Below are 13,766 nucleotides of genomic sequence, written 5' to 3' on the forward strand. Positions count from 1 at the left end.
CAGAAATATTTGACTAATTTTTCCCTTTTGTTTTCCAGTGTGGTAGCTAGCTGGATTGAAAGTCGTGAGGTACAGTCGGAGAAGGCGAATCTTCTGATATTGTTTGATAAATACTTTCCTTCCTGTCTTGAAAAGTTGCGAACAGGATTTAAAAAGATTACCCCACTGCCAGAGATCACTATGGTGCAGACAGTTCTTCACTTGATGGAATGCCTTTTGACTCCAGCCAATGCACCTGCTGACTCTTCCAAGGAACTCTATGAGCTATATTTTGTGTTTGCTTGTGTTTGGGGTTTTGGAGGCACCATGTTTCAAGATCAGGTAAGACTTGGGGGTATTTTACTTGGGTTACAATTAAAGGTTGTGCATTAATTGTCGCCCAGACTGATTCTCTTATTCCATTATTTTTTTTTTGTAATGGCATGTGCTGGCATAGGATACCTCACCTCAAAAACGTTGACAACTAAATTTTCCATTTTTTAACACATGGATTTTATAATCTTATAATTGTTGGTATTAGTTTATTAAATCAGAGGTTGATTGGTTACAAAATCAATCAGAAATGGGGGGGAGGGTAAATTGATGGCCAAAATAATCCTGATAAATGTAGCTTATTTTTAATTGATATGCATACTCAGGACAAATCTTTTGTTTGTTTGTTTGTTTTTATGTCTTGCTTGCTCTGTAAAGCGTCTTTGAGTATCCTGAAAAGCGCTATATAAAATAAATATTATTATTATTATTATTACTAGCACAGTTTTGTCTACAATAAAAGCACTGGTTAAAATCTTGCAGTTATTGCACTCCAGTATTACAACAGGCTTGTGGGACAGGACCGTTGTTAACCTGGCTCTTGTGTTCATCTTTCAAGGAACCCCTTTGGCTGCAAGTGATTGAAGCTCACTGCCACAGGCTGTCCCCAAGCAGTGAAAAGGCCATGGACAATGCAAACTGAGGCCTTGGCCTTGGCTGCAGACCATCCTGATGATCTTCTGACAGCACATGATTACCAGAGCCATTTAAAAATAGTGGAAATACATTTAAATCATTAATAATACAGGCACGGTGGCGTAGTGGTAGAGCTACTGCCTTACAGAGCCAGAGACCTGGATTGCTGTCTCTATGGAGTTTATACGTTCTCCCTGTGATCCGGTGGGTTTTCACCGAGATCTTTGATTTCTCCCACACTCCAAAGACATACAGGTTTGTAGGTTAATTGGCTTCGTATAAATGTAAATTGTCCCTGATGTGTGTAGAATAGTGTTAGTGTGAGTGGGAATCGCTGGTCGGTGCAGACTTAGTGGGCCGAAGGGCCTGTTTCTGCACTGTATCTTTAAACTAAATACAGCTAAAATATTTTTTAAATTGTAAATAATACATCATAGAAAGGTTACAACATAGGATGCTAATCCATCCAACGTGTTTATTCTTCCCAATGTCAAAGATACCATGAATAACAAAAATAATAGACAGAAGTAGAAAATGACTAACGTTTTCAGCTGGAAACTATGTTTGGGACACTGAATGGTGGAAAGGAAAACTTAAAAGCGGAAGTATTACATCTGCAATTGTAGCGGGAGGTGTATTTCAAAGAATTGAAGAAGGTATTGATGGAAATGGAAGAGTGAACTGGAAAATTCTGCAGGGGTTGTCTTTCGGATTATGAAAGTGTGCCCGGTGGTCAGTTTGGAATTGCCGGATACTGGAACAGAAGGGTGATCTGTTTAATATGGAGGCTGGTGGGATGAGAAGAGATGACAAGGGGAACATTATTGCTGGTTCTGGAGGGAATGAGGTATGAAATTACAAGTGCAAGATAGAAGTGGGATATGATGGAAATATTACTATTTCAATTAATTGCATATGTGATTTTAAATTAAACGATAATATATTTTCTTTTCTGGTCAATAAAATTTATAAAGGAAGAATGGATCTAGTAAACATTGTGTTTTTTGAAAGATATTAAATTATGTAATATTATTCATTATACACTATTTCAGCTTGTGGATTATCGTGTTGAATTCAGCAGATGGTGGGTAAATGAATTTAAAGCTGTCAAGTTCCCATCCCAAGGGACTGTCTTTGACTATTACATTGACTCAGAAACAAAGAGGTTTATATCTTGGTTAGAAAAGGTGCCTCTATTTGAATTGGATTCTGATTCCCCACTTCAGGTACTTAATTAAAAATTACATATTTTTATTTAAAACTCTTTTAACGCTTTCCTTCATATTCTGCTTTAGCTTTTCACGGAAATACCATCTCTGACACAGTAGAGTCACACTGAGAGGTCATTATGATAGCTGATAAATGTCAATTTAAGATAGCAATATGTTTTTTATTAAATAATGCAACTGAGCAGAATATGGCCTTTTGAATTCTATGTCGTTTTGTTGCCAACCAAACCAATGTAATTAAATAATTACATAATATGTTAGCCCCATAATATTGCTCTGCTCTCTTGTTTCCATTTTCCAGCACTTTTTTCCATTACCCACGATTCCCGTAATGCTCAAAGATCAATCCATCCGTGTTTTTAATTAATGTGACTGACCCTCCTTTCCAGAGTCGGAAAATTCAGACTTACCATCCTTTCAGTGAGGTTTCTCCTCTCAGACCAAAATGGACGTATTCTGAAACTGTGCCCTGGATCCTTCACTCCCAGTCAGGGATCTTCCTGCATCTAACCGGTCAGATCTTTAAGAACTTAGATTTTCTAACATTCCCTAAATTCCAGAGAATATAGCACTTAATCTTTTATCACATAGTAAACCTGCTCTCACTGAAACTAGACCCACGACAAATACTGCATCATTTAGCTTTTAATCAGTTGCAGCACCTATATTTTGATCTTCAGAAACCTTTACAAATACACCTAGGTCTGTTTGAACTTTACCACATTCCAATCTCTCACTAATTAACAAATACTCCATTTTTCTGATGTGTTCCAAAGCATTAAAGCTTAAACTTTCCATATTGTATCTCATCTGCCTGCTATCACATAGTTATGCACATTGTCCATGTTTCCTTGAAGCCCCCTTACATTTTCCTCCATGCTTTCAATTGCACCTGGTTTAAAATCATCAGGAAGATTAGACATTACATTTGGGGCCCCCTCAACCACATTGTGAAAGCTGGGGCCAATCCCTGTAGTAGTCATTGCCTGCCAACCTGGGAAAAATCAATTTATTCCCAGGCTTTGCTTTCTGCCTTAATTCTCAATTTTCTCAATTCTCAATCCCAGTTCTCAATTCCATAAATGTAATACTCTCAATTCCACCTGTTCTAACCTTGCTAATTAACTTTCTGTATGAAACTTTAATGAATCTCTTTTGAAAATGCTTTTAATGCGGAACTCCACGCCATCCACCAAAATTTTTGTTGCTGCTTCTCGTTTCTGGTGTCACAATGCCTGCTCCATTTTAAGTCTTGTGTTGCTGTCTCACAACTCAACTGGTCATTTGACTGTCCTGTTATATTTTATGCATAATTGCATTTCTGCCACTCAGTTGACCCTCCCCACATGTCCATGATGACTCGTGAGCATTTTTGCAAGCGTATATTTATAAATGTTTTATCCATGACTTTTTTAATATCTATTTAAAAAACATATACTCTTTGAAGAAGTTGAATCAAAATTATTGGGCTTTGCAAATAAGGTAAAACGAAGAAAAAGAGGGAACCATTGATGTTTTTGCATAAGAACAAAACTTTATTAAGCAAGTTAAAATTTTAAGGAATTTGGACACTGGAGGGAGAATACAATAAGTGCCAGCCAGTATAGCAAAATAACTGGCATTTTCTAATGTAGTCTCACATCTTTCTGTTCTGAATTTAGATGCCATAATTACATAACTTTATGTGAATGAAGAAAGATCTCGACCCGAAACGTAACACATTCCTTCTCACCAGTGATGCTGCCTGCCCGCTGAGATACTCCAGCATTTTGTGTCTATCTTATGTGAATGAATGTTTGTTTGCAAATAATAATAGAAGCCTGGAGATGCAAAAGACTGTAGATACTATAATCTTGAGCAAAAAGCAAAGTGCAAGAGGAACTCAGCAAGTCAGACAGCATCAGTGGAAAAGTTCGGACCCGAACTGTCATCTGTCCATTTCTCTCCACAGATGCTACCTGACCTGCTGAGTTCCTCAAGCATTTTATTTTTTGCTAAATAGTAGAAGTTGTTTCTTATTTTTTTAAAACAGTTGCATCAAATGCACACTTTTAAAATGTATTTCCTATTTGTAACTTTGTGTGACACAGGCTGCCCTCGTACATACAACAGAAACAATTCGCCTTCGTTACTTCATTGATCTAATGATCGAGAAGGGTCGGCCAGTAATGTTAGCAGGAAATGCCGGAACAGGAAAATCTGTACTCATGGGAGAAAAGCTGAATGCTCTTAATATTGAGGAATATGTGATTCAGGCTGTTCCTTTTAACTTCTACACAAATTCTGCAATGTTACAAGGTATTGAAATGATATTACATTAATCTCCCAATGGAAAAATTATGATTGAGAATTTTTTTTAGAGTGGAGCAAGTTAATATTTGAGTTAATGCTGGATGATCTGTGATGTTGAAACTATTTTTTTGAAGTGAAAATGGCATTTTATATTTACAAGCTATTTTAATTTTTATAAAAGGAAAAGCTGGAGCCAGCATGAACTGAATCTGAATCTCTTGCCTTTTTGAAAAATTATTCTTTTTACGTCTTTTACTTCACTTTCCAGTCTACATTATTTGGCCACATCTTCTGCTATTTCAAAATAATCGTTTTCATGGTAATCACCAATGATACCTTACTTACATTTCAAATCATTTTTTTTCAGTCTGTGGAACAGAGGCATGAAATCTGCCTTATTCTTTTCTAAAAAATCACACTCACTGTGAAAGCAGGGTCACCTGGCGGGAAAGGTGGAAAAGTCACAGGAAGCATGTGTGGTATCGTTCATAGTTATTGCCGGAAAAATCTTGTCCATTATTAGCATTTTTATTTTGTAACGATTGATCTGAGAAAAAAACTGATGGATCCTACAGATCTTTGATTGGATAGAGTCTATTTCTAATAAGGATCATTAAACATCATCGTATGAACTATATATTTAAAAAAATTGTTCTTAAAGAAACTTGAATTTCTTAGCATTTTATATCATTTGATAAATAAACTGAAAAATTCCGTTTGACTTTCTTTTAGCTGTACTTGAGAAGCAATTGGAAAAGAAAACAGGTAGAAACTTTGGCCCTTCTGGAACTAAGAGATTAATCTACTTTATTGATGACATGAACATGCCTGAAGTGGATAAGTATGGGACTGTAGCACCTCACACATTAATCAGACAACACTTGGATCATGGACATTGGTAAGACACTGCTTAGATACTCTAAGCTCCAAATGTTAGTACAGGTCCACCACTGATTTTCTGGCACTGATGGTCTGGCACCTCCTTTAATTCGGACAAAGACACTCCTTATTAGAGAACACTTGAAATCCCCAAAGAGGTCCCCCGAAAAAGTGGCGCCTAGGCCGGGTGAGATGGCTGATCTCAACCTCATCGGAACCCCCGCAAACGATCAGCGGGTCGTATTTATCCCCTGCAGCTGGGGCTCTGGAACTCCGGCCTGGCCAGAGCCAGCAGATCTGTTCTCATCGCCATCTTTGCGAACCGTTATCGCGGCCTCCCTGACTGCCTAGGCGGACCATTTTGGTACCATTCAACTCCTCTTGAAGGCCCGTCGTGATGGTGTGGGCTCCTACTGCATTTTTAGCAGATTCGGCAAATCTTTGGTCGGTGGAGGTCGGCCCAGTAGTCATGCCCGGAAAGTGGCGGCTCAGCCCCATGGGCAGCCGTCCATCCAACCCTCGACAGAATTTCCCACGGCAACTGTGCAAGAAATGCAAGATTCACAGTAAATTTCAGTTACATTTAATGTTGGTTTTATTTAAGTGTCTAGCAGTCTATTGTGCTTTAGAGAATCGAGAGGGGTATAATTAGTAGGTCAGAGGTGTATAATAACAGAGCTTTATTTGTCGTTCGGTACCGAAGTACCGAACGAAACTACATAGCAGTCATAGAAAAAAAAAAGAACACAAGACACATAACCCCAACACAAACGTCCATCACAGTGACTCCAAACACCCCCTCACTGTGATGGAGGCAACAAAACTTCCACTCTCTTCCCCACGCCCACGGACAGACAGCTCGTCCCCGACCGACCCGCACAGTCCCCGCACCGGGCGCTGAAACGTCTCGCGGCCGAACCGGGCGATGAAAGGCCCGCGACCAAGCCTTGCGCAGCTAAGTCCCGCAGCCGAGCTGCACCAGCGGTGAAAAGTCCCGCAGCCGAGCCGCACCGGGCGGTGTTAAGTCCCGCAGCCGAGCCGCACCGGGCGATGTAAAGTAAAGTCCCGCAGCCGAGCCGCACCGGGCGGTGTTAAGTCCCGCAGCCGAGTTGCACCGGGCGGGGTTAAGTCCCGCAGCCGAACTGCACCGGGCGGTGTTAAGTCCCGCAGCCGAGCTGCACCGGGCGGTGTTAAGTCCCGCAGCCGAGCTGCACCGGGCGGTGTTAAGTCCCGCAGCTGAGCTGCACCGGGCGGTGTTAAGTCCCGCAGCCGAGCCGCACCAGCGGTGAAAAGTCCCGCAGCCGAGCCGCACCGGGCGGTGTTAAGTCCCGCAGCCGAGTTGCACCGGGCGGTGTTAAGTCCCGCAGCCGAGTTGCACCGGGCGGTGTTAAGCCCCGCAGCCGAACTGCACCGGGCGATGTAAAGTAAAGTCCCGCAGCCGAGTTGCACCGGGCGGTGTTAAGCCCCGCAGCCGAGCTGCACCGGGATGTAAAGTAAAGTCCCGCAGCCGAGCCGCACCGGGCGATGTAAGTCCAGCAGCCGAGCCGCACCGGGGGATATAAAGTCCCGCAGCCGAGCGGCACCCCGCGCCGTGAGGAAGAGAAAAGTTCCCCACACCCACCCCCCACACACCACCACCCCCTCCCACACATACACAACCAAAAAAAAATATATAAAAATCATCCCAACACCGACACTCAACAAAAAAAAGACGGACAGACTGCTAGTCAGCCGCTGCCGTTATTATTACGTGACCTCCGTTGGTCCAGAAAAATTGATAATCGGTGGTGTACCTGTCTTATTTATATCACCATTATTAAAAGTCTTGCATCTGAATGTTTCTTCTTACGTTACAATATTTGAGTGATAATTCTTTTATGACATTTTTAAATTTGGAGATCCCTTTTTCTGCATGAAAGGGATTTTAACTTGCTTTAGTTAGTTAGTTTAGTGTATTGTCATGTGTACCGAGGTACAGTGAAAAGCTTTACAATCCATTTGCAGTATAAAAAGAAGAACCCAGTCTTTGTATGCTTAAAGTGGCTGCGTTTCCTCAGAATAACTGTTTTGAATTTGGCAGCTAGCCTATGGATGTCATTGAATTTTGGTTATTAAAATTGACCAAGACTGTGTCTCCTGGATTCCTATCCAGAAGTTAAGTGTCCCTCTTTTTATCAATGAAACTTTCTACAAAATAATTGTGAATATAGTCCAAATTATTAACAAACAATGTTTAAAATTTAAAGATAGAAATTTGCTTCTAATAATAAAATATTTCCTTAAGTAACATGCATATTTATCATTAGGTACGATAAGATCAAGTTGACGTTGAAAGATATTCATAATTGCCAGTATGTTGCCTGTATGAATCCCACATCAGGTAGCTTTACAATTGATTCTCGGCTTCAGGTAATTAATCATAGACAGTTTGCTTTTAAATATAACATGCTTTGTCGATTAAAATTAGTCCGCATTTCCTCCATATTTTCCTCATTCCTATTAGAATGCTTTGTAGAAAATAGGAAATAAATTGGAATTAATTAAATTGTAATTAATTTATTATGCAAGTATGTAAAAACATTTGATTTGCCATAGTCATACCAAAAAAGCAACATGACACACAACTACATAAGAGCAAACATAAACATCCACCACAGCAGCTCCCCCACATTCCTCACCATGAAGGAAGGCAATAAAATCTTACCATCTTTCCTCCTAATGAGCAGAGGCACAGTATTATTCAGAGTTGTACAAAAAATCTCACGCTGTGAATTGTAGATCTCTGGACTTGTGTCTTGTGGGTCTTAAGGCATAAAAGATAGAATGCTAAAAAATTGGTATTTTGAGTCAGGTATTCAACTTGCAATTCATCAGTATAGCTAAATTTAGGTCAAAAAATAATTTTGACTGACGCAATAAGGCAATCTCAAAGTAAATGACAGGTTTATCTCAATATAATGGACCATAGGGGGACGGTGGGGAATGGTGTCGTTATTGCCGATTGTCTGCTATAATCGAATAAGGTATTATCACTGTACGTAGTTGAAACAAAGAATTACAATTGATGGTTAATACACAAAAGGACGCAAAGTGCTGGAGTAACTCAGCGGGACAGGTAGCATCTCTGGAGAGAAGAAATGGGTGACGTTTCGGGTCAAGACCCTTCTTCAGACTTATAAGTCAACTGGGTTGGTGTAGCATTTGATTTCTGATGCTCAACAATGGAAATTTAGCTTTTTATACTTTAATTTTTAATTCTTTCTTTTGGAAACTCACTTCTGCAAACCATCTGCTATAAAGCTTTATAAATTTAGGATTAATATTTCTAATTTCTATCATCCTATAAAAGCATGGTGAAAATATCCATTCACATTGTAATTTATTAAATGCAATTTAAAAGGAGCACATTTCAGAAAGAAAGTAATTAAGATAAATGAAGAAAGGTACATTTGAAAATGATAAAACGACAGTAAATAACGAACAGTAATGAAAAACAAAAAATGGCACATTTTAATTGCAATTACTTTTATCATAATTATATTTATTTAACCTGAAAAGATTAAACGTAGTTATAATCAAAGTTAGAATCAAACCTATATAGTCGTTGAGCTAAACAGCACAGAATCAGGCCCTTCGGTCTAACTCATCCATGCCTACCAAGTGGTCGAACTGAACTTGACCCAGTTGCCTGCACTTGGCCCAAATCCCCCCCAAACCTTTTCTATCCACGTACCTATCCAAATGCCGTTTACATTTAATTGTACCTGCCTCTACAGTTACCTGTGGCAGCATATTCCCTATATGAATAACCTTAGATGTGAAAAAGTTGCCCCTCAGGTTGCATTTAAATATTTTCCTGCTGACCTTAAACCAATGACCTATAGACTAACTACCTTGGTGAAGAGATTGTGGCAATACACCTTATCTATGCAGCACAAGATATCTATCCAATCTCTCCTTTTTAACTGGAACCTTTCCAACTTGATAACATCCTCATAAATCATAATGGCATTCTTCCTTCAGCAAGGTGACCAGAACTGTACACAGTACTTCAAATATGGCCTTAACAACATCTTGTACAGATGTACATGACATCCCAGCAACTGCAGTCAAAACACCAATGAAGGCAAATTTGCCGAAAGCGTCCTTCACCATATTGTCAACTCGGGTCATCTCTTGCTGCTATGTACCTACACTCCTAGAACTTACTGTTCTACAACACTCCCTAGGGCATTTTAATTTGCCTGTCCTACTATCTATATATGTACAATTTGTTTCTGTTTAATGTGAAACTGATTTTGTATTCCCAAGATATTAGTGTCTGAGATTAGTTGTTATATTGATGCCGGATAATTGTGATTTTTATATCTTATTATTTCAGCGCCATTTCTGTGTTTTTGCTGTGAGTTTCCCAGGACAAGATGCACTTCACTCCATCTACAGTGCTATCCTCCATCAACACTTAGTAAATCGGAATTTTCCATCACTCATGGTAAAATTCCATTCACAGCTGATCACTGCAGCCCTTGGTAAATGCATATAGAGACAAAAAAAACTTGTGGCTTTCCTCTGTATTTCTTTTCCAGTAATTAAATATTTTATAAATTATCCAGATTCTAAGTTTTCTGGCCTAGAAACATAGAAACTTAGAAAATAGGTGCAGGAAGAGGCCATTTGACCCTTCGAGCCAGCACCGTCATTCATTGTGATCATGGCTGATCATCCATAATTAGTAACCTGTGCCTGCCCCATATCCCTTGATTCCACTAGCCCCTGAAGCTCTATCTAACTCTCTTTTAAATTCATCCAGCGTACTTTAAAACATTTTGTTTGCAACGATCTTCTTTTAAAGTGGGCATACATTTTTAATGTGGATTTACTAGACTAGAAATTGGGTTGTTTGGCACTGCTTGAAGGTTGGCTTTGACTTTTAATTTGTCATTGATATTTAAGGCTTTTTATAAACTTTACTCTTTCATTGACAGTTTTGCACCAGAAAATAACAGCAGCTTACCTGCCAACTGCCATAAAATTTCATTATATCTTCAACTTGAGAGACCTTTCAAATATATTTCAGGTGGAGTATTGCATTTTATCTCCAAATATATTATCGCATAGAGATATTTTCACTTCTGTAATTCCTTGGACCACCATTGTTTCTTCATGCCTATTTATATTGAGTTTGAAATACAAGATGATCAATTGTGTAGGAATCACAGGATCATCTCTGTTGGAATGGTTGCTGATCTGGATGTAGGTTAGGCTAATTTTGGGAAGATGTTTTTCCTTTATGTTTTTCATGTGACCAAATGCAAAATTACCAAACACCAAAGGCAAAATAAATACACTAGAAACTGTTCCTTGATGTAATTAAGATTCTAAATCTGATGCAGCTTTAATAATAGAGACATAGAATCATACAAATGGCCACTGGGCCAACAATATCCATATATCTTTATACCGATTCTATTTGCCTGCATTAGATCCATAACCTTCTGTGCTTTGCTATTCCAGTGTCTGTCTAGATGCCTGCTACATGTTGGTATTGTATCTACTCTTGCTGGCAGTGCGTTCCAGATATCAACCACTCTCCGTGTGGAAAACCTTGCCCCTCTAATCCCCTCTAAACTTTCCTCTCACCTTAACCCCCTGCTCTTTTGTTTTAGTTACCCTCTCTACAGGGAAAGATTCCTACTATGTATGGAGGCACACAAGTTGGCTGAGGTGTTAAATGAATATTTATCTGCATTCTCTATTACCTTCCTGTATTCCTTCTCATGATTTTTGTTCTCCACAGTGATTAGGAATAATCAGCATGGTTTTGTGCTTTGCAATTCATGTATCACCAATATGACTGATTTTTTTAAGAAGTGGCCAAGAAGATTGATGAGGGCAGTGTGGTAGACATTGTCTATCTGGGCTTTAGTAAGGCCTTTGACAAGGGGCGGCAAGATAGGCTGGTCTGGAAGGCTAGATCACATAGGATCTATACCGCACATGAAATTGTATACCTATATGTCAAGTTTAAGTGTCCTATACTCCAGGGGGAAAAGTCCCAGTATAGAGCCTCTCTTTATAACTCAAACCTTCCAGCTCTGGAAACACCCTGGTAAATCCTTTCTGAACCCTTTCTAGCTTAATGAACACCCTTCACTGTACTCCGAGAGCATGACGTTTTATCACCAGTACATAATATCTTTACTGATGAAGACAATCACCACCTTCACCATCCTGTCTACCTTTGTTGTCATGCTCAGGAAACTGTGTAACTGAATTCATTGGTCTCTCTGCTCTACAACTCTCTCCAGGACTCCACTATTTACTGTGTAAGTCCTGCCCTGTTTTGACTTTCCAATGCACCATCTCACACTCTTCGAGTTCAATTCTATCTGCCATTCCTCAGCCAGCCAATGACTTGTAGAGCTGCATCGAGATGTCCCAACTTTTGTACTCAATATCTTCCTCACCCCCACTATACCATGAATTTTGGTGTCATTCTGCAAATGTATTATTAGTGTTAACTACGTTGTCATCCAAATCATTAATGTAGATACCAAACAACAGTGGACCCAGCACTGACCATTGTTGGGCTCCATGGGTCACAGGCCTCCAGTCAGAAAAACAACCCTCTACAACTACATTTGACACCTTCCTCCAAAGCAATTTTGAATCCAATTGAATCCAGATTAGCCTACCATGTGGAGCCAGTCAAAAGCCTTACTAAAGACCATATAGAAAATGTCCACTGCTCTGTCCTCATCATTTCTCTTGCTGACCTCTTCAAAAGCAACTCCATCAAATCTACTTGCTGCTAACTTCCCTGTGTGAATGCAGAAAAAACCCCAGCAAACATGGGACTAGAGAAAAATAAAATCACAAAATGCTGGAATAACTCAACAGATCAGACAGCATCTCTGGAGGACATGGATAGGCTCTTGTTTAAAGAAAGGTCCTAATCCAAAATGTTGCCTGTCCATATCATCCGGAGATGCTACCTGACCTGTTGAGTTACTCTAGCATTTCTGTTTTTTTTGGTAAACCAGTGTCTACAGTTCTTTGTGTCCAAACAGTTCTGCAATCCAGTTACATTGGGGAAAATTGAATAATAAGGGCAGGCAAGGAGGCGCAGAGGTAGAGTTACTACCTTGCAGTGCCAGAGACCCGGGTTCAATCCCGACTGCGGGTGCTGTCTGTATGGAGTTTGTATGTTTTCCCCGTGACCTGCGTGGGTTTTCTCCGAGATCGGTTTCCTCCCACACTCCAAAGATGTACAGGTATGTAGGTAAATTGGCTTGGTATAAATGTAAATTGTCCCTAGTGTGTAAGGGATAGTGTTAATGTGCGGGGATCGCTGGTCGGCACGGACCCGGTGGGCCGAAGGGCTTGTTTCCGTGCTGTATCTCTAAACTAAACTAAACTAAACTTACATCAAGGTTTCCAAACTGGATTTATAGCATAACCTACATTGGGCCCTTGGGCAAATTGGTCCCACTTTCCAGTGTTTCCAAAGGAAGTAAAGATTCCTATCAGTGGCACAGCCAAATGCAGATGATATGCCAACTGCAGACTCTTTGTGGCTAAATAATCTGGGGATAGAGATCACTGAATTCAACAGTCTGTGTTAGATTTGATTTATAATTTCTGGCAAGCAGATTGAGTTCCCAGGTTCTGCTGGGAGATCTGCAATGCAGAAGTTCAGAATTGTTCCCTGGAGAACGTTTATATTCCTATGCAAATCCCTTGAGTTTGCATCCTTATACTTTAGAGATTTTTCTCCTGTGTTCTCCTGGTACAGTATTTTGAGGGCCTTTTCGAATGCTATCTCCCAGTGGATTTCAAAATCTTTCCTATCATCATCATCATAAACATACATGGAAACTTCCAAAGGTCTACGTGCATATATTCTCAAAATAATTTGTATGATAAACAATAGATCTGTCATTGGTTACAACGAAATAAGCCTTAATATCAGTATCGGCATATTTTTATCAATTAATTTTTTTATTGCAGGGTTTCCTGTTTGCAACAGTAGAATGTGCAAAAACTAATCAAGACTTAGTTCGACTTCTCTTACATGAAACTTCTCGAGTATATGGTGATAAATTAGTTGATGAACAAGATATTGCAAACTTTCCAAAATATCAGCAGCTCATGAGCAAATCATGCTTTGGGGTAATTAATTGTTTTCACTTTTAAAATTAGCCCAGGTAAAAAGGAAATAAGTTAGGAATTGCAAGTAGGAGGTTCATCTTAAATGGTTATTTAAATGTTGGATGAAAGAACTTCATAAATCATAGAATTGTTAAGGCACAGAAAGGAACTTCTGGACAGGTTGAATCAAAATTGGCTGCTAGCAGAATAATCCCATCAGTCCTATTCTCTTGCTAGTTCCATGCATTCCATATTATTCTCTCACAG

The 13,766-nt window shown here is 39.6% G+C and overlaps 1 protein-coding gene across 1 annotated transcript in view; it reads left to right on the plus strand.

Annotated features, from left to right (window-relative positions):
- The window catches only part of LOC144594604 (dynein axonemal heavy chain 17-like), a 119,060-nt gene that overhangs the window by 61,739 nt on the left and 43,555 nt on the right, over window positions 1–13,766 (plus strand). The window contains exons 34-41 of the mRNA XM_078401359.1: window positions 39–321; window positions 2,001–2,174; window positions 4,268–4,475; window positions 5,202–5,367; window positions 7,655–7,757; window positions 9,730–9,877; window positions 10,334–10,425; window positions 13,359–13,520. Of these exons, the coding sequence (XP_078257485.1) occupies window positions 39–321; window positions 2,001–2,174; window positions 4,268–4,475; window positions 5,202–5,367; window positions 7,655–7,757; window positions 9,730–9,877; window positions 10,334–10,425; window positions 13,359–13,520 (1,336 nt within the window). The remainder of the gene's footprint in view (window positions 1–38; window positions 322–2,000; window positions 2,175–4,267; window positions 4,476–5,201; window positions 5,368–7,654; window positions 7,758–9,729; window positions 9,878–10,333; window positions 10,426–13,358; window positions 13,521–13,766) is intronic.

Source organism: Rhinoraja longicauda, chromosome 6 (genome assembly GCF_053455715.1).
Source record: "Rhinoraja longicauda isolate Sanriku21f chromosome 6, sRhiLon1.1, whole genome shotgun sequence".
Taxonomy (NCBI): Eukaryota; Metazoa; Chordata; class Chondrichthyes; order Rajiformes; family Arhynchobatidae; genus Rhinoraja; species Rhinoraja longicauda.